The sequence below is a fragment of the Pseudoliparis swirei genome, chromosome 9 (assembly GCF_029220125.1).
Source record: "Pseudoliparis swirei isolate HS2019 ecotype Mariana Trench chromosome 9, NWPU_hadal_v1, whole genome shotgun sequence".
NCBI classification, from domain to species: domain Eukaryota; kingdom Metazoa; phylum Chordata; class Actinopteri; order Perciformes; family Liparidae; genus Pseudoliparis; species Pseudoliparis swirei.
Window position 1 is genome coordinate 3,177,032 of NC_079396.1, and position 20,042 is coordinate 3,197,073.

At 44.0% G+C, this 20,042-nt stretch overlaps 2 protein-coding genes across 2 annotated transcripts; both read right to left on the bottom strand.

The window, feature by feature from the left end:
• Nucleotides 1-479: 479 nt before the first annotated feature.
• Nucleotides 480-7,571, bottom strand: lrif1 (ligand dependent nuclear receptor interacting factor 1). Its single transcript, XM_056423988.1, has 3 exons — nucleotides 7,246-7,571; nucleotides 3,481-6,217; nucleotides 480-2,173 (listed from the first exon to the last, which is right to left on the bottom strand). The coding sequence occupies exons 1-3, from the start codon at nucleotides 7,281-7,283 to the stop codon at nucleotides 1,289-1,291; spliced, it is 3,660 nt and encodes a 1,219-aa protein (XP_056279963.1). The 5' UTR covers nucleotides 7,284-7,571; the 3' UTR covers nucleotides 480-1,288.
• A 1,909-nt stretch (nucleotides 7,572-9,480) lies between these two features.
• On the bottom strand, nucleotides 9,481-19,115 carry renbp (renin binding protein). Its single transcript, XM_056423834.1, has 11 exons — nucleotides 19,020-19,115; nucleotides 17,199-17,300; nucleotides 17,026-17,101; nucleotides 16,878-16,953; nucleotides 14,713-14,900; nucleotides 13,625-13,855; nucleotides 13,412-13,493; nucleotides 13,103-13,278; nucleotides 12,890-13,021; nucleotides 10,146-10,233; nucleotides 9,481-9,658 (listed from the first exon to the last, which is right to left on the bottom strand). Exons 2-11 carry the CDS (start codon nucleotides 17,297-17,299, stop codon nucleotides 9,585-9,587), a joined length of 1,224 nt encoding a protein of 407 aa, XP_056279809.1. The 5' UTR covers nucleotide 17,300; nucleotides 19,020-19,115; the 3' UTR covers nucleotides 9,481-9,584.
• Between the last annotated feature and the right edge of the window lie 927 nt (nucleotides 19,116-20,042).

The following is a 20,042-nucleotide window of genomic DNA, read 5'->3' on the forward strand; positions in this document are numbered from 1 at the left end:
TATAAGAATGTAATTTTTTTATTGTATTCTGCAGCCATCTTTGATTTGTCACACTGTCTGTTGTCTCGTTCCTCTCGGACGTCGCTCACGAGGATCGAAACACAGCTTCACATGTTGGGAAACTTTCCAAAGACACCAACAATACATGGAGGTGATACTGCAGGTTATTGTTTTACGCATCATGATGTGAAGCAGGAGGTTTGAATGTAAAGATGCTTCCACAATACCCAATGAGTTTTCCTTACGCTTCAAACCCTCTCGGGTCTCAATCCCACAACTCAAAACACAATTTACTGAAACAGATTTCATTGCTCACATAACATGTTCAGCTCCGTTACAAAAGGAACTAAATATTGTAAAGGTATTACTTTAACTTGACATCTTACCGTATTTCAGGGTTTACACTTCAACTTCAATTTTCGTATTTCAACTCATTTAAATGTTAAATTGCAAAAATTGTCGGCGAGCACACGTTTTCTTGTGATGTTGAGTCAATTTTAATCCCATCGTGTACAAATAATACAAATACATTTTAGAAAGCACTTTACATTGTAAAAACAAAGTATATATATACAGTATGAACAAGATGGCAGTAAGAAACAAATTGAAAACATACAAGAGAACATATTTAAATAACTTAGTACTGTTTTGAAGTGAATTTGTTGAAATAAGAAATTAAAAAGTAATATATCTGTAGAAAAACAAGGTCATATTATATATTTTTTAAACATCGGGGCCTGTGGCTCCACAACTGGAGGTAGAGCCCATGCAATGAGAGCGTCTGATCTGGTGTCACACACACGTATATATAATATACAGATTTATACTATATATATCTATAAATATTAAGAGAAATTATCTTTTTATAATCCCCCAAAACTAAATTAAATGATATCTTCTCTTTATTTTCAGTTGAAGAACCATCCCTTGAATTATGAAACAAACTAGACATCCAAAGTAGAATAATATTACTCACTACTGCTATCATCTTTTGTGTAAACATTCCTGGCAATAAAACTGTTTCTGATTCTGATTCTGATTTTGACTTTAGTATGGTTTCTTTTAGCGCACTTTTAAAAATGTATATTCTTTAATCTGAACTCTTTTCTGAATACACTTCTCTGAAATCAAAATTATATTCATACCAGTCCCTATAAATATTGTATTAGTATTCATAAATATTACATTCAAACAAAAATGTCTAATTATCACAAAAGATTAAAAATAGAAAATAGCTAAATCCGCACAGTGTCGACCGTCACTAAATATACACGAGTCACGAAAGTGTTCAGGGAGCGTGGGGGGCGGGCGGGCTCGCCTCGGCTCTGCCGGTCCTCATCAGCTCCAGAGCCGCTTCCTTCTGTTGCAGAAGCTCCTTGAGTCTCGAGATCTGCTCGTGCAGCTTGAGTTCGTCGGAGTCGGCGGACGGCGCCGCGGGAACAACGCCGCCGGCGCCGGACGGATCCTCGGACGTCCTGCAGCCGTGTTTGCTCTTGGCCGTCGGACTGCCGGACGTCTTGGCGTCTTTACCCGAGGCCTTCGCCCTTCCCCCTTTCTTGCCCGTCCACTCCGGCTTCTCCGGCTCTTCGGCGGGCCTCGGCGCCGCGGGATCCGGAGCGCCCGGCACGCAGCACGGACACGTCGGGCGCTTCCTCTTCCTTCCCGCTCTCCCCGCGTTCGCGTTGAGCTCCGCGCACGTCCGAGGGCGGCCGGGGAAGTCTTCCTCCTCCGCGTTGTGGAAGTCCTCGTCGATGGGCTCGCCGTAGCCCGCCGCGGAAACCGTTTCCACGTCGCCGCACGGAGAAGGGGTCGCGTTCACGTGGAAATGTGAACACACGGGAAGACCTCGAGAGGAGGCGGAGTCTCGGGACGGTTCCTGTTGAGCTTGCACTTTCGCCTTCTTGGCGTCGACGGGCCCGTCGCAGCGTTCGGTTTCTGGCCGCGTAAAAAGTTCTCCGTCCTTTAATCCGCTCGATGTTTCCCGACGATCCGCCGCCGACTCGCCGCGGTCGCTCTGCGGAGGGTCTGCGGGGAGCGACCCGGCCGAGGCCGCGTCCGTCCTCAGCAGGTCGATTCTCACGTCGGCCGTTATCCCAAATATCCGTCTCAGCGCATCGTCGGACCGCTGACGGGACTCTGGCGCCGGCGAAGACGTCCGACTGGTCACAGAGCTCTGCACGGGAAAACAGAACAAAACCTCTTTAAAATACAAACAATACGACGGAGTTACAGCCATGCAAGTGACACGAGTTCATCCACGTGTCGACCAATGGGTGTGCAGGACTTTCAACCAAATTTCCATGACCAAACATTTTGTGAATTCATGAAAAGTGAGAAAAAGTTGTATTCAAACTAAAAATGAGAATTCCAAAGCATACACGTAAATCACACAAATGAATGAGAGACAATAGTTTGGATTAAAAGAATAAAACATTTATGTCTTTTCAGTTAACTTGTAGTGCGAAAAATATGAGAGCGTATGGAAGGTTAAATGTTGAGCGACTTCCTTTTAGAAGCATATTCATTATTTAAAACTAAGCGTAAATGAAAAATATAACAAATTTCCACGACTTTTTCCAAACTTTGGGTTTTCCCCCCCCCCAGGACTTTTACAGGCCTGGAAATAGCCATTTAAAAATGTCCATGACTTTTCCAGGTTCTCCATGACCCTGAATCGACGTAGCTTTGAGGTAAATGCTAACAGCCTGACATACCAACGTGGAGTAAAATGCTGATGTTTAGCAAGATATGTTGAACCGGATCATCGTCTGAGCTGATGTGATGTGTTTACGCCTTTGAGGGATTTGGTTAAAAACCGAGGCAAATTAAAGACGGCAGGGGATCGACAAACAAAAAAATCTTCTTCTGTAAATCAATATTGGCAACACATCTAATATGTCAAGATAAATGAGTCTCAGCGAGAGTCACGGCTGCATTCACATCCGGATCAGATCTATACATCATGTTATTATATCATTCAATCAGGTGAGGCCGGCAGAGATCCCCGTCATGGTTTGCCATCTAAAGCTAAAATATGTTCACGCAATATGTAACCGGATGTTAGGTAGCTCCGCTAGGACAATGTTGTTATAGTTTAGAATAGATTACTAAGAGACGGCATTACATTATAATAGGAGACACATCACCATGACAACAAAAACAACTAATATTGCCTTTCTTCTGAGGGATCACAATATTTAAAAAAAGGAAAACACACACACAGTGTCCTGGCGGGTTACAACCACGGGACGCCCGAAGCACCAACTTCTGACCAAACTGCGCTGTGGCAGTTATAATTACTCATTTTTTAAAACTGTTAATGGAAACGCGCCTACTTTGCAATTCTTTAAAAAATAAATCGCTAAAAATTCATCATCGAATGGAAACATGGCGGCTTCAACATTTGTGCCGACACTAAAAACACATTTATCAATGCAGTTAAATTGTCCGGATGTCACGTAATGAAGCGAGAGCCCTCACCTCCACGATGTAGGTGCGCTCCGTTAGTCCAAAGCATATCCCATTGCTGCTGGAGTCAACTTCCACGCCCTCCACCTGTTGGGTGGAGGTGTTCTGTTGGCCGTTAGTGGCGGAGCGACCATCATCACCACCATCGTCATCATCACGCACGGTCACCACTTCCGGAACGTTGACACGCGTTGGACTCTCGACCGCGTTGACCGGTACGTCCCGGCCGAGTCGTCCTCCTTCGACGACGCCACGCGTCTCATCCGGACTCTCGTGTTCCGGCACATCGCTCGCGGCGCCCGCCGGGTCAGCTTCCTCCCCGTGCGTCGACCGCGTCTTCGGCATCGAATCCTGAGCTTCGGGCGCGGGCGGAGTATACGACACAAATATGACGGTGTCTTCGTCCGCTCGTTGAGACGAGTCGTCCGGAGCGTCGTCGTCGCCGCAGAGGTCGATCACTTTGTGCGCCCGGCTCGGATCGAGAAGGCCGAGGTTTCTATTTCTCCGAGGCCCGACCGACCAGAGCGGTTGCGGCGTCGAAGCCGCGACGGGTTGGTCGAATTCGTGACTTTTTCTCGCCGCGTCGCTTTTCCCAGTTTTATCCGGCGGGCTGCAATTTTTGGAGAAAACAAAAAGCTTCCCGTTCCACATGACCGAGGGGTTTTCCTCTCCTTGTTGCCCCCCCTTGCCCCGGCTCGACCCGGACGCCGAGTTCCTTAAGACGTCGCGGTGCTTCTCGCCATTTTCCCTCACGCAGGCGACTCGAAGAATCTCTAAAGAAACAGAAGTGTCGATGGCTTCGGGGGACGGCGCCGTCGCAACGTCGTCCTCAACCGACCACTTTATGGGGCTGTCGGGCCTTTGTGGAACATTTGGAACTAATTTTAAATGCGATTCCGATCCATTGAATGGAAGTCTATACGAGGTAGACGTGTTATGAAGTAACTTGAGCATGTCGACGGTCGAATCACATAGTGGAGCGACGCCTCGCTTGACACTTGTCAAGCGAGGCGTCGCAGGTAAGCCAGGTAAGCCTGAACTTGGTGAGCCAGAACTTGGTAAGACAGACCGTCGTAAGCCAGAACTGGGTATGCCAGAACTGGGTAAGACAGACCGTGGTAAGCCAGAACTGGGTAAGCCAGAACTGGGTAAACCAGAACTGGGTAAGACAGACCGTGGTAAGCCAGAACTGGGTAAACCAGAACTGGGTAAGCCAGAATTGGGTAAACCAGAACTGAGTAAGCCAGAACTGGGTAAACCAGAACTTGGTAAGCCAGAACTGGGTAAACCAGAACTGGGTAAACCAGAACTGTGTAAGCCAGACCGTGGTAAGCCAGAACTGTGTAAACCAGAACTGTGTAAGCCAGAACTGGGTAAGCCAGAACTGTGTAAGCCAGAACTGGGTAAACCAGAACTGGGTAAACCAGAACTGGGTAAGCCAGAACTGGGTAAGCCAGAACTGAGTAAGCCAGAACTTGGTAAGCCAGAACTGTGTAAGCCAGAACTGGGTAAACCAGAACTGGGTAAGCCAGAACTGGGTAAACCAGAACTGGGTAAGCCAGAACTTGGTAAGGAGTTGACTGTGGGAGGAAAAGTCTGTTTCTTGATACCCGGAGGTAGATGAGATGCTTGGACTTTTCGGACTTGCGCTCCAGGGAGAATCTGAAGACCTCTCGGGAGTGCTTGAGAGGTCGCTCTGACTTGGAGATCGCTTGGAGGTCTTCCGGACTTTCCACTGTTTGCTACAGGCGTTGACGCCAGAGGTACTAGGGCCATGACACGTACATTCTGTTGCAGTTGGTTCCCGTTCCACATGAACATGGGGTTGCCCGGTTTTTCGCCACTCGTGCCCTGACCGGACCCGGTAACAGATTTAATAATGACCTCACAGAGCTTCCCGGTGTTTTCTCTCTCGGTCGCGTCTCGAAGACGCTCCGAAGCGACGGAGGGACGCGTCGGCTCGGGAGCCGGACCGGGTTTTCTCACGGTCACACGGGGAGGGGCGGTGCGTTCTCTTCCCGAGAGAAGTCGAAGAATATCCGAACTAACCGAAGAATCACTCTGATTAAGAGCTGGAACCGCCGAGTTGTCTTCCTCTTCAACGGACCACTTTATGGGGCTGTTGGGCCTTTGTGGAACACTTGGGACCAAATTAAAATGTGGTTCTGATCCTTTTGATGGAAGTCCACGTGACGTCGCTTTCGATGTCCTGCAAAGCAACTTGGCCGATGGAGTAAAAGTCTGTTTCTTGTTCACCGCCAACAGATCGGATGCTGGGACGGTTCGGACCTGTGCCTGAGGGGGAATCTGAAAGCACTGTATTCCGGGGGGAACTGGAGATTGCACTGTGACTGGAGGTCTTACTGGGTTTCCACTCTTTGCTACTGGTGCCATTGGAGGCACAATTGCTAATAAATTCACACTCTGTTGTAGTTGCTGGAGTGGATTCTTGTTGAGTGATAAACCAAGATCTGAACCGACTTGATAAGTGGTGGCATTCATGAGGGGAACCTGCCTCTGGACAATTTGCTCAGTTGCAGAAGGGTTCGAAGACGCCTTTTGCCCCATGGCAGCCGGTCCGGAGGCAATATTGACGGTTAAAGCTTTCGGTGGTGCGATGATGGTGTTCAACCGGCTTATTTGAGCATTGAAAAAGTCTCCGTTGATTATTTTCACAGGAATCAGTTTCATGATGTTTCTCCCATCAGCGCCGACAGCAGGTATTGCCTGGTAGAAGACACCGGTCCCACTTTAAAAAGACAAAACAACAACACGTCAGTTAAGAAAAGTACAGATTTAAATGGTAAACACTCTACGAGAATTCATTTTACAGATGCTTTTGTCCAAAGAGACAGATTTGATGCGTCCATTGTCAGCAAGGCAGCTTCTCCAAACATACAGGTCCAGATCTTTAAAATGCTGCAGTTGAGATGTGATGGTTGATATAATAATAATAATATTAAGACTGTGGCTCAGGAGTGAGCAGGGTCCCCATTCAAATCAGAGGATCGGCGGTCTGATCCTCAGTTTACAGTAAATATGGAGAAGTTAATCATTTTACTACCAGATTTTTATTGATATATATATATTTTTATGTTAGCACAGCTGAAAACAGTTATGCTGGTGAGAGAAGCCATACAACTGGCCTTCCTTTGAGCTTAAAGAACGAAGTGAATATTTCCAATAAAAATAATTATATATAATCTTGCCAATGTCTTGACTATATTTTCTATTCATTTGATAAATATGTGTGTTTTCATGGAAAACACAACATTTACTGGGTGACCCCAAACTTTTGAACGGTAATATATATATATATATATATATACTGTAAAGTTAGTGAGGGATTAACAGTTATGGAAATGAAATGTCTTGGTTTTGACTGCATTTAGTTTAGTCAACGAGGCTTTTAATGCTGAATGACCACAACGTATTAACAGCAGTTGTGCAACCTCCCAAGCACCTGTGATGAAAAGGCTGAAATACCAGAGAGAGGTTAGATACATTGAGCCTTAAGCTAGACTTTAATTCCACAATTTTTTTTTCTCTTTTAACCTGCTAGATCGCCATTGTAACGCCATTTAACCCGGGTGTGCTACCTTTGTGATATAGAAACCTGAATTCAACTCAACATCTTCCATTAATCACTAAAGGGGGGGGTGTGGATGTTGCTAAAGTTCTACCAATCCACGGTTTTTTAAATGCGCTTTAATGGAAATCATACGCCGACATTTTGCCATTAAACCTAGTCAACTTTCGTCGAAATCCAACGGTTACCTGTGATCCGGATTCTTTTCCGCCATTGCGGGGTACATGACGGTGGAAACTCCACTTGTAGTTTCCCCGTCAGTCAGTCGAAGTAAAACGGCAGTTTCGGCTAATCTCGAGGCAGAATATGCTAACGTAACGTCGGTCAGCTGTGTCCACAAAAGACCCGTAGAGTTACGGTTAGTACGTTGTATTAACGTCAAAATAACCGCTAGTTACGTTGGACATTACTCCTTAAAACACGCGGGTTTAGTTTGTCTTCTCGACAATGTAAAATCGTCGAGTTACCCAAAATAATCCGAGGTTTTATTTGCGTTTAACATTTAACGTCTCACTTCTCGCTTTCCGTAGTTTCCGTATCCGTTACATTAGGCTTCCGGTTTGTTACATGGGTTGTATTCAATGCAGCCGCTTTTGTTTTCTGTCTCGCTGTGATATTAAATCACCAAAAAGTGTTCTCCCTCAACACAACAATCAGTTTAGGTTGAATATAGTTTTATTATATTCTTGCCTATATCCAATGTCCATTTATTGACGCCAAATATTAGCGCGTGCTTCTGTGTTACCAACTAAATATTGGTGGCTTGTGAACGCTCCCTTCTGCCAACACGGTGCAGCTTCCGCTTCAGTGAAGCAGTTCCGGCTCTTTTCAGCGAGCCAGATCTCCGAAAAGAGTCGGCTCTTTTGAGCTTTTATGATTCAGCTAAATGTACCAATGTTTTGATATATGATTGGCATGTGTGCATGCATATCAATCTCAATATTAACAGACAAACACACACACACACACACACACACATATATATATATCCATCCATTATCAATAACGCTTCATCCTCATTAGGGTCGCGGGATATATATATATATATATATATATATATATATATATATATATATATATAGTTTACATATATATACACATATACATATATAAACACGTGCAAATCCTTCACTCAACAGTCTCTCTTCCAACAGCAGCTGTTTCCAGTGGAAACAAATCTGACTACACTGTACATATCCAGGTCTAAAACTGAATTTGTTCTGAATTTGTATTATAATAAGTTGTGACTCCTCCATCTGTACTTCAAATAATAGAATAAAGAAAATATAGCAATCACTTTCAAGTAACCAATAGTTATATATATGTTATATATGTGCAAGGAAGCACTAATATTTGGCCCCAAAACAAGCTTATTTTGGCTGCAATTAACCTGTTTTCTAATGGATATCTTTTCAAGATAACAATCACATGCAACCTGTGAAAAACTAAACAAAACAAGTTCAAATATTTGGCAATAAAACAGAGTTTTACACTACCTATCTTTACAAAACAACAATAACGTGCAATGTGCAAAACGAAATGAGTGCAGATGTGTGTGAGCCATCACGTTCTATCAGTATTAGTGGCTGCAATCAGCCGGATTTCAACTACAAATCTTTTTCAAACAGGGTTTCGCGCTAGATACGGCTATTTTCAATTCATGCTCAATGTTGAGCTTAGATCTGTATTTTGTTCTGACAGCGTTAAAATCTCGTTTGGCAAATGCCAAGAATCGGCGACACGGAAGCACATTTCGTCATGTTGTTCTTAATGACTAAGTTGTATGTCTGTGTCCTTTGTATTTTTGTTATATGTGAAATGATCAAGAAAGGTCTTTCTGCAACACCTGTAATACCACCGCGCCCCACTAGAGGACCCCGCTGAGCTAAAGAGACAAACTTCTTTCTCGTGTTTTAGTATGTATGACGAGGGAGGAGCAGCCAGGGTTCAAACCCATGTGGACCAATGGGTGTCCAGGACTTCAAACCAAATTTCCATGACCAAACATTTTGTGAAATCTCGTTGTATACACGAGTATATAACTTAAAATGACACAATGAGATAATAGTTTGATTAAAATGTATACATTTATATAAATGCTTATTCTTTTAATCAAACTGCGTGAATAAACATATGAATATAACACATTTCCATGACTTTTCAAAATATTTTGGAAATAATTCTAGGCCTGGAAATAACTATTTAAAAATTCTAAGACTTTTCCAGGTTTTCCATGACCATACGAACCCTGAACAGTGGCTCACTGGTTAACACCGAGAAGAGGTTTAAAGCACCCTGGATCGCCACCCACCAGTTATTTAGACACCGAGCATCTCACAAAAATGACGTGAAGCAAAAGTTACAACAACAAACTCAACGGCGGTACATCGTCTCGGTCGTAAAAAAAACACACAAGACGGCAGAAGTATCTGAAATTATTTTAAATGAGTGTAATGTTCATTACACGACTGATTATTGTGGTTCGATTTAGCAAAAAAGACGTTCAACCCCTTCGTGGTCGGAGCGCTCAGTCGCCGTTCGCCAGGAGATCATCCAGCATCCGCTCGCACATGTAGAGGCAGCGAGGCACGTGGAAGAAGCCTGAGGAAGAGGAGAGGAACCCGATTATCTCACTGAGCAGGAAGCCTGATGGTGAAGTGTATCGTGGTCCAATACTCATTGAATGTGTTTATGTAACTTATGTAATGCTTCATTCTGGTCACATGACATATATTATTCTGTCCATCCTGGAGAGAGCTCCTCCTCTGTTGCTCTCCTGAAGGGTTCTTCACTTTTTTTCCTATTTCTTGGGAGTTTTTCCTGATCCGATGTGAAAGGTCAAAGGTCAGGGATGTCGTACGTGTACACATTGTAGATTGTAAAGCCCTCTGAGGCACATTTGTAATCTGTGATATTGGGCTGCACAAAATGTTCACTGTGTGGCAACTAGTCTCTGTTTTGGTAATCCTGTATGCATGCTGACCGCAACGATAAAGGCCTTAAATGGGATTACAGGCCCCCCCCCATCCATCAGTGTCTTTCCAGGTGTACAGTATGAAGCCTTTTAGAGTCTCGATGGTGTGCTCACCTTTAAAGGGGCCTCCCTTGAAGTCCAGGGCCACTTTCCCCTCTTGAGTCAAATAGCCGAACCACTCTCCGCCCTCAGCATCGGGAAACTGCACAGAATCGGGCACAAGTACCGTATGTAACGCACATGGTGAACACTGAGGTATACAAATTCACATGTTCTATAACAGGGTGTCTACAGGAATAAACCAGTGAAATGTAAGACTTTTTAAGACTTTTTAAGACCACGTCTAAATAAAATTTAAGTCCTAACTTACGATGGAAATATACATGAATCTAAATTAATTAATTCAAAGTAAACACACTAATGTCTATTCAAAATTAACAGAATGGTGTAATGCAAAAGGATAACACAAATGTCATTGCTGTTGTAAATTATATTTATTAATACATTTTCAGAACATTTAGGTCCCATGAACAAATGTCTATAAAATTAAGTAAATATATTTTAAAAATACGTGCAACATAGTTCCTTTTGAACAAAAACAATCTATAAAATAACATAAATAACATTTCCAGCTGCTTTTAAAATGCAAATACATTTACATAATAGAATATATGTGTGTGTGAGTGAGTTCTCATGTCTCTATGTGATGGATGTTTGTGCACAGGTTCACGTCTACTCCTGAGCTTTTGTGAATATACTAGGAAAACAATCCTTTTCAAACTGTATTAATATAAAAACTTCCAGTTGACATTTGGTCCATTCTCCTGGAAAAAAGAAAGAAAAAAGGCAGACATTAGCCAAACAACAGTCACCACATCTCTTCATGACACCACCACTTCAGATTAATGTCAGACAGAGACTGGATGAATATGAATGAAAACTATTTTTACAAATTAAGCAACGTGAGCCATCCTTTGAGCCTAGTGAACACTATGTAGACATATTGACAGGTAAACACCACTCTACTACCATTCTAAAACTATTTTTAATTAGTCTAATTAATGTGTAGTGCGCCTATCCATAGCTGTTATTAACTTGACACATGAGTAAAGCTTAACTATATGAAACACATACTCATATACATGAGGTTAGTTAATACATATATTTATGTTAGACTTACTGTGAGATGCTGAAGTAGGTCCTGGTGTCATGGCCCATGAGCTCCAGAGGATCCTGACGGGACCGGGTCATTTCAACTATAGCGCACATGAAGTCCAGCTGTCTGCTCGCGGTGGTCTGATCCAGAGTCTCATGGTGGTCTGGTTCAGAGACTCATGGTGGTCTGGTTCTGAGTCTCATGGTGGTCTGGTTCAGAGTCTCATGGTGGTCTGGTCCAGAGTCTCGTGGTGGTCTGGTCCAGAGTCTCATGGTGGTCTGGTTCAGAGTCTCATGGTGGTCTGGTTCTGAGTCTCATGGTGGTCTGGTTCAGAGTCTCATGGTGGTCTGGTTCAGAGTCTCGTGGTGGTCTGGTCCAGAGTCTCGTGGTGGTCTGGTCCAGGGTCTCGTGGTGGTCTGGTTCAGAGACTCGTGGTGGTCTGGTCCAGAGTCTCGTGGTGGTCTGGTCCAGAGTCTCGTGGTGGTCTGGTCCAGAGTCTCGTGGTGGTCTGGTCCAGAGTCTCGTGGTGGTCTGGTTCAGAGACTCGTGGTGGTCTGGTCCAGAGTCTCGTGGTGGTCTGGTCCAGAGTCTCGTGGTGGTCTGGTCCAGAGACTCGTGGTGGTCTGGTCCAGAGTCTCGTGGTGGTCTGGTCCAGAGTCTCGTGGTGGTCTGGTCCAGAGACTCGTGGTGGTCTGGTCCAGAGTCTCGTGGTGGTCTGGTTCAGAGACTCGTGGTGGTCTGGTCCAGAGTCTCGTGGTGGTCTGGTCCAGAGTCTCGTGGTGGTCTGGTCCAGAGTCTCGTGGTGGTCTGGTCCAGAGTCTCGTGGTGGTCTGGTCCAGAGACTCGTGGAACAGAATGAAGAACGCACTGCAGCGTTGGACTTCGGTGATGAGCTCTTTGTTGCACGGCGCTGATTTCCTCCGGTGACCTCCAGCGTTGTAGCGTTGACGTTGTAGCGTTGACGTTGTTGCTAGCGGCGGAGCAGGAGCTGGCGGCGGAGCAGCAGCTAGCCCCGCGGGCTGCTGGCGGCCTTCGCTATTCTCTGTGCTTCTTGTTCTGCACGTGAGATTCCACCCGACACATAACGCAGCTTCAGAAGCATTTCACCGACCGTGACCAGAAACACTCGTTCTTTTCAAGCCGTTGTTGAACTTGCATCCCCCCCATGTTTTCTAAACTAGCCGATGCTTCACGTTGTAGGGGATAGGACCGAATACGCGGGGCCCCTTTAAGAGAAGGGGCGTGGCCCCGGTGACACCAGAGACGCCGCAGAGCGACCGGAGCAAAATACGGACCTGGCGGAACAGATTGACTCATATTCGTAATGACATGACACCCAAAAAATGTAAGACCAATCCAATCTGAATTTAAGACAATTTAAGACTTTTTAAGGCCTTATTTTTAGGTTTAGCAATTTAAGACTTTTTAAGACTTTTTAAGGACCCGCGGACACCCTGTATAAGTTCACGAAACATTCAACCTTCAAAAAGTAATTTAAATGAAGCACGTGTGGTTTTCAATGTTACGTCATTTGCATCACATCATAAGCGGCTCACGATAATAAGTGTATTTAACCACGCGGATACAACCCACAACATTACACAACTTCAAATACGCTGCTTCTCGTGCTATATTTTGAATTCATGTTGGAAAAAAAAGCTCGACAAAAGCCATCAAACGTGTTGCACTTTATTCAACTCACGTGGCTGAAGGTGTACTCGTACACCTGAGAGAATCTCTCCAGCAGCTCCGGCCTCCTGGTGTGGCTGTAGGCCATGAGGAAGGCGACGAGCGCCTCGCAGTGCGGCCACCACAGCTTCATGTTCCACTCCAACTGCAAGCAGACGGCTTTATTTCATGCATTTTCTTTTATAAAAACGTTATGCAAACGATATGTTGGATATCAAAGCTCCACCTGTGTGGGGCAGTGGCCGTCCACATCCAGGAAGGAGAAGAGGCCGCCGTGCTCTTCGTCCCAGCCGCCCCGAAAAGGAAGCTCCACGAACTTGTCGACGGCGACCCTCCGGAGCTCCTCGTCCTGCCGCTCGCCGCTGACCTGGAGCAGGAACCAGCCCGCTTCCAGGGCGTGGCCTGGAGCCAGATGGGGGGGGGGGGCAAGAGGCGCGTTGGAAAATGTCGAGGTCGGCAACAAAGGACCGGACCCTCCCCTCCCCCCTCCCTGCACTCACTGCCCTCTCTATCGCCTGGCTGCCTCAGTGTTTACCTGGGTTCTGCAGTCGGCCCTGGCAACCCGGTAGCTCCGCCCCCTCCAGTGACACATTCTCTAGAATAGCTGTGCCGTCTCTCTGGACCAAGGTGCGAGAGAAGGAAAAAGGAAATAGCATTAGATTAAAAAAAGTGAGTGTTGAGCCCTGACCCCCCCTGACGGGCCCCTCTCTCTGGAGTCGTTTTCATGCGTCACATTCTGTGTCCGTACCTGGGCGTGTTGGAGGATCTGCTGCACGCACCAGCCGGCCAGCTCCCCGTACTTCTGAGCGACCTCCTGACCCCGGCCTTCGGTCAGCTGCTGCACCAGACACAGCAGCATCATGGGCACCGCCATGCTGCTGGGGGGGGGGGCGTCTCCGGGGAGCGGCGGCCGGCCCAGACCCGACGAGTCCTCCCGAACCCAGAAGATCACCTGCTGCATCATCTGCTCCGCCTCCAGCTGAGAGACAGAGCAGAGGCCGGGGGGGGGGGGGGCAGGCAGGATCAGACTAACTAACCAACTAACTAACAACCTAACTAATTAACTAACGAACCAACAAATACAATTATAAACAACCTAACCAACTAACCAACCAACCAACTAACTAACGAACAACCTAACTAACTATTTCATTAACTCACTAATTAACTAACGAATGAACTAACTAATTAACGAACGAATGAACTAACTAATTAACGAACTAATTAACTAACTAACCAACTTACTAACCAACCAACTAACTACACAACTAACTAACGAATCAACTAACTAACTACCGAACTAACTAACAAACTAATAAACTAATGAACAACCAAACTAACTAACTACTCAACTAACTAACTAACTTGCTAACAAACAAACTAACGAACAAAAGAATAAAGAAACTAACTAACAAACAAACTAATTAACTAACTTACTAACTAAATATCTAACTCTTTCAGACTTTAATGTTTATTTGTACTATCGGAGAAAATATGATCAAAAACCAAACTAACGATGTGTGAAGACAAGACATGTGAAAACATAACGATGTATTTGACTTTAATATCCAGAAACAAGGAGCACTGGGAAGTTTTCTGGCTCTGATGATGTCGGCAGTTACAACAGAGCCAAAATATGTTGAGGACATATTTGGAGAAACCAAGATCCAGATAAAAAAGAAGAAGAAACATTTGAACTCAAAGCCTGTTTCTGTTTGTGCGCAGTCAGCATAAAGTGTGCTCGGAGGACATTACAACACATGGTTAGTTCCCGTGGAGGAACATTGTCACGGACCAGAAGGTTCCGCGTCATCCGGTCCGTGTGATTCTTCCTACCTGCATGTCCTCGTCTCCAGTCGCCCTGCTCAGCTCGTCCACGGCCATGATGTAGAAACACTCGCTGAACACGCTCCTCTGGATCTTGACCGCTTTGCCATCTCGCGTCAAGCAGAAGGCGCACTTCCACCGGCCGCCACCGGAGACACCGTCGGAGACGCGAGCGAACTTCCTGAGGAAAGCTCCTCCTACCAAGCGAACGGACCAATGAGACGTTAGCTTATGATTCATGAGCAGTGGACCCCACACGTGAATAGATCGAGCTGATGGCTGAAGGATATTTAAAGGGGACTTATCCTTCTTATTATTTAGGTTCATAACTGTGTTTTCTTTTTACTAGAACAATTTAAATACTTTCATGTGAAGGAAAACCCCATTGTTTTGTACATACTGTCTGTCTAAATGTACCCTCCCTTTAAGGCTTAAAGAGACAGGCGCTAATGCATCTCTACCCTCTGTATTAGCACCTGTCTCTTTAAGGCTTAAAGAGACAGGCGCTAATGCGTCTCTATCCTCTGTATTAGCACCTGTCTCTTTAAGACTTAAAGAGACAGGCGCTAATATGTCTCTATCCTCCGTATTAGCACCGGTCTCTTTAAGTCTTAAAGAGACAGGTGCTAATACTAAACTTAAAACTTGGGAAATTAATACAAATTCACTACTTATTCAATTAAGGGGATGTATCTACTTTGCCTTTAAGTCTTAAAGAGACAGGCGCTAACACGGAGGCTACATTTAGACAGACAGCATGTACAAATTTGAGCAAACTTTTTTCGGGAGTATGACATGAAGTTAAAATCATGACTTAAAGTTTAAGTAACACTTACAGTTTAAGTCATACCCCCGAAAAAAAAGCCCAGTTTTCTCCAATTGTCATGCTGTCTAGGTCGTAATAATAACGGATGTATTTGGTATTCTAATGAGCATGTGACATAGAAAGGGGGAGGTGCATTTGAAGGACTTATTCATTCACATGTTTTCTAAAGCAGGCAGCCTTATTGCTAATAACAATGATGTCATACTTCACAGTTTCAGAGCTTTTCACGTCATGTCCCCTTTAAGAGCCGCAATGCTGCCACGTCTGTGCTGGAGAACAGCGGTCAGGTGGAATTGGGATGATATGAAGGAAGATCAATGTTCGCTGTTCTTTCACAAGCTGCCCCTTTGATTGATTTGAACATCAATGATCACGAACTGTGGCCGTAAAGATTTTTGCCGCTCCAAGGTTTCCGACATGTCGTGCACTTTACCGTGCCGTGATGACGATTAACAGAGCAAACACACGAACGTGTGACTGTCATCAATCACCTAAGCCTACAACGGAGCGCCGCGCTGTTGCACACGTTTCCCTGTGGACTGTGAGGTCACTTTAAAATAAAGTTAATGTGAACTTTCAGACTTTTAGGGACTAATTTGTGTCTAATTTGAGCTTCATTTTAAAACGCACATAGTCTTTGATTAACACATTTAACAACAACTATTAAATAATATATTGTAAAATATCACCTGAGATTTAGAAAAGGCGATGCTCAGCAGTTTCTTGAGAGCCAGGACACGCTGGAGTGATTATACATCTCTTGGGTGCTACTTTATGCAGGACTTAAAATGTCTTTAGTACAGTATAAATAAATAAATGCATGAACAAATAAATGCTTAAATAAATGTATAAATAAATTGATAAATACAGGAATAAATAAATAAATGCTTAAATAAATGTATAAATACAGGAATGAATAAATATAAGTTATACCTAAACAGGACATCATTAAATAAATATATTTCTACATTTCTGTATTTCTTAATTTATGTATATCTCTATTTATGTGTCCACACGTATTTCTTAATTTATTTATTTATTCCTGTATTTATTTATTTTATTTACATTTATTTAAGCATTTATTTATTCTTGCATTTAGTTATTGATACATTTATTTAAGCATTTATTTATTTATTCTTGTATTTATTTATACATTTATTTAAGCATGTATTTATTTATTCCTATATGTATTCATGCATTTATTTATTTATTTATTTATTTATACGTAAGACATTTTAAGTCCTCCATACTACTTGGGGGGCCACAAAAAAGCCCTTCAACGCGGCCCTGGAATAAGCGTGAAAAGGAACCGTAGACTGAACCCTTCTGTAGCTGCGACGAGCTTTACCGGCTTTTGCAGCTTCCAGGATTTCCGGCTTGTGGAAGCGCTCCATGGTTCGGTACAGGCGGCAATACATCCACACCTGAGAGGAAACATACATTAACCTCGTGACATCAGGTGTTCAGACGGCTATCCTGCGTCTTCGACGTCTCACCTGTCGACCCTGCAGCCAGACGTACTTCAGCTCATCGTAAACCTTGCCGTCCCTCCCGATACAAGTGAAGAAGCCTCTGAAACACCGAGGAGAGGTCCAAGGTCATCACAAGGACACACACACACACACACACACAGACGGTATGCTCGGTGTCACTTTTGGGAATAGTGTACCCGTGTTTCGTGTCATGAGAGTATTTGAGCCAGAAGTCCACCGTGTCGTCCAGTTCTTTACGGATCCGCTCCCGCCACACCTCCAGCTTCACCGCGGACATCCTTCAAACATGAATAGTTTGTATTAATAAAAAATGTTTTATCAAACCGAACACGGATTGAGACTTTGAAGCAAGTCGTCTGCTTAATTTTGGGGTATTATTAAGCACAACAAACTTGATTTAAGTACTAATAATAATAATATAATAATAATAACTTTATTTATATAGCACCTTTAAAAACAGAGTTTACAAAGTACTCTACCGAGAATCAAGGCAAAACCAACGGAATGGTAAGATACAAATATAAAATTAAAATAAAAAACAACAGACAAACTAAATTAAGGGGACCAAATAACTGCGTAAAAGAATGACATCACTTAAAAGCTGTTCTATAAAAATGTGTTTTAAGAATCGATTTAAAAGAAGTTACTAATTCTGCGAGCTTTATCCCCTCCGTTGTCTAAAATAAGGGCTGAAATAAGTTGGGGTTATCAAATATATAATTATTAAAGATAATTGTGAATAAGTGCCTGATGTTACTGACTAATAGAGATAGAGCTGTTCGTACATGGTCCAAACACAACTCAAACACGATATGTTCTGAATGACCAAAAAAAAATCAATATTAATGCATTAAACTAATGGAAATATGACTTACTTTCACTGAAGAAAAATACTCCAATCTTTAAGCGCTGTATCTGCATTTCTAACGGACGACTATCTTCCTGTAATGTGTATTTCTGGGTCTAAAAAGTACTTTTTTTTAAATATAAGCCATTCCAGCCCCTATAGGCCATATGTAAAAACATTTTTTACTTAACGTACAAAACCATGTGACCGTGTTGTAGTTCCTTTATAGCCTAGCGTTAGCGTTTTGCTGCCGGTTATGTTCACGCTTCGCCAAAAAAAACAGCGTTTGCAACTTTAATCACAGAAATGATTTTGTTTTTTCCTGTGAATATTACCCCTTTCCCACTTATCCGTAATAATTTTGCAGTTTTTCCTAGGATGGCCCTAACATAGCATTTTTGACGCTGCTAAGAAACGACAGCAACCTGTCAATCACAGTAAGCGCCGCCCCGAAAGCGCCCCCTGCTTTATGGTCTGTGTGACTCTAAATGACCATAAAGTACTAAATGATGACATCATGCTGTATAGAAGAAGACTTGAAACTAGTGACTGAGACATAAACTCATGTTTACCATGTTTACTGAGGGAATACGTCAAGAGAAGTAGAGTCATAGACTTCTATACAACCAGACGTCAGTCGCCCCCTGGTGGTCAGTAGGGAGAACGCAGGTTTTATGATCTGCACACCATGAAGCACTCGATATGAATCTTAATTGGCTCATCTGTGTGCGCGTGCCCTGGGGGCTGATGAGGTGAGGGACCACGAGAAAGAAACCTCCAGTGTTCCCCCCACCCCCCCCCCCCCATAAAGAAAGTCATGATGCGTTCAAGTGTCCCTTAAAGAGACAGGCGCTGCACTGCAGCAACGGAAACACGTCGAGTACAATAATAAAGCCTGTAAACACTTTAAAAGCACGAACCTGAAGATGAGGAAAGTCTTGTCCCCTTTAACGACACGCAGCTACACGATTTTATATGTATAAAATATGTTTGAACACACCGTTATTTTATTTCGTCTAGCTTGACATCTTTAGTTAAAACTATTATCCGACCAATAACTTGTTATTCTCGCAGAAAAAGAAAGAAACTAGTCCCTCCGCCGACCACACGGTGTGTTGTTTCTCGGTGTGAAGCGCTCCGCGTCCCTTACCTTCGGGTCCAGGTGCAGACTCACAGTGACCAGCCTGCAGCGCGCTCCCGACGAGCCGGAGCGTCCTGCAGAGGCGCGCTCCCGACGAGCCGGAGGTCATATGACCCGCGGCGGCGGGGCAGCACGAAAAGGAAGTAGAAGTGGTCCGCGACGCAGTATTCTGGACGCGCCCCACACGAGGAAATGTCACTGGCTGGAATGTGCACGTGTGGCATGAAAAGAAGAAGAAGAAGAAGAAGAAGAAGAAGAAGAAGAAGCAAACGGTGTTGTTCTCACGGGCGCGCGCAGGGGAGAGAGGTCATTGTGCCATAATGTTGGAAATAACTCAAAGCAAGTGCACTGTTCTTTTTCTTCTTCTAATCTCTTTTAAATGTCAGATAAGAGAAGGAAAAAAATAATAATAATAATAAAAATAAAATAATAATACAAATAAAATAGTTATAATTATAATAAGACTTCTGAAAAGTATAAAGCTGTTAAATAAAGTGTCTTAGACTTGCATTCGTTCTAATGGTCAGCAGGGGTTGACTTAAATGTTTATTTAATAGACAATAGCTTTTGGGGCGGGGCTTCGTTGTGATTGACAGGTCTCAAAGCGGAGGTGCTGTCCCTGGGGGTGCGCGAGCTGCCTCTAGGGGGTGCGCGAGAGGAAAAATGTAATGGTGGTCTAATGGTGTAATAATTAATATTAAACATTCTCAGGGCTCTCAAGTGTCATTTCGGTCTTAACCAGTGGCGTCCCTAGGCTAAAAAACATCCGGGGCTAAAGCTAATTAGCCCCGAATGTTAATTAAAAAATAAATAAATAAAAGATTTGGCACACAAGTGGTTAACACCTCCAGGTCGCACGTGACGTCATTCACCCAAAGCAGCGGAGTCAGACTGGCAGCAGGCGCACGTAACAGCAAGCTGCTGTCTGAGAGTGTTTCTATGTCTACAAATTTCGCTGCTTCACTCTTCTGGGCTAAGCCCAGCGCCGCCGCTCCCATAACGCGCATCGCTCCCCCCCCCCGTCAACAACTC

Coding starts and splice junctions, on each gene's coding strand:
- lrif1 (XM_056423988.1), bottom strand. CDS start 7,283: ATGTACCCCGCAATGGCGGAAAAGAATCCGGATCACAG. Junction 6,218..7,245: donor GAAAAGAATCCGGATCACAG/GTAACCGTTGGA, acceptor GTCTTTTTAAAG/TGGGACCGGTGTCTTCTACC. Junction 2,174..3,480: donor AGCGCACCTACATCGTGGAG/GTGAGGGCTCTC, acceptor TTTCCCGTGCAG/AGCTCTGTGACCAGTCGGAC.
- renbp (XM_056423834.1), bottom strand. CDS start 17,299: ATGTCCGCGGTGAAGCTGGAGGTGTGGCGGGAGCGGATCCGTAAAGAA. Junction 17,102..17,198: donor TCTCATGACACGAAACACGG/GTACACTATTCC, acceptor TCGGTGTTTCAG/AGGCTTCTTCACTTGTATCG. Junction 9,659..10,145: donor CAAGGGAGGCCCCTTTAAAG/GTGAGCACACCA, acceptor CCTCTTCCTCAG/GCTTCTTCCACGTGCCTCGC.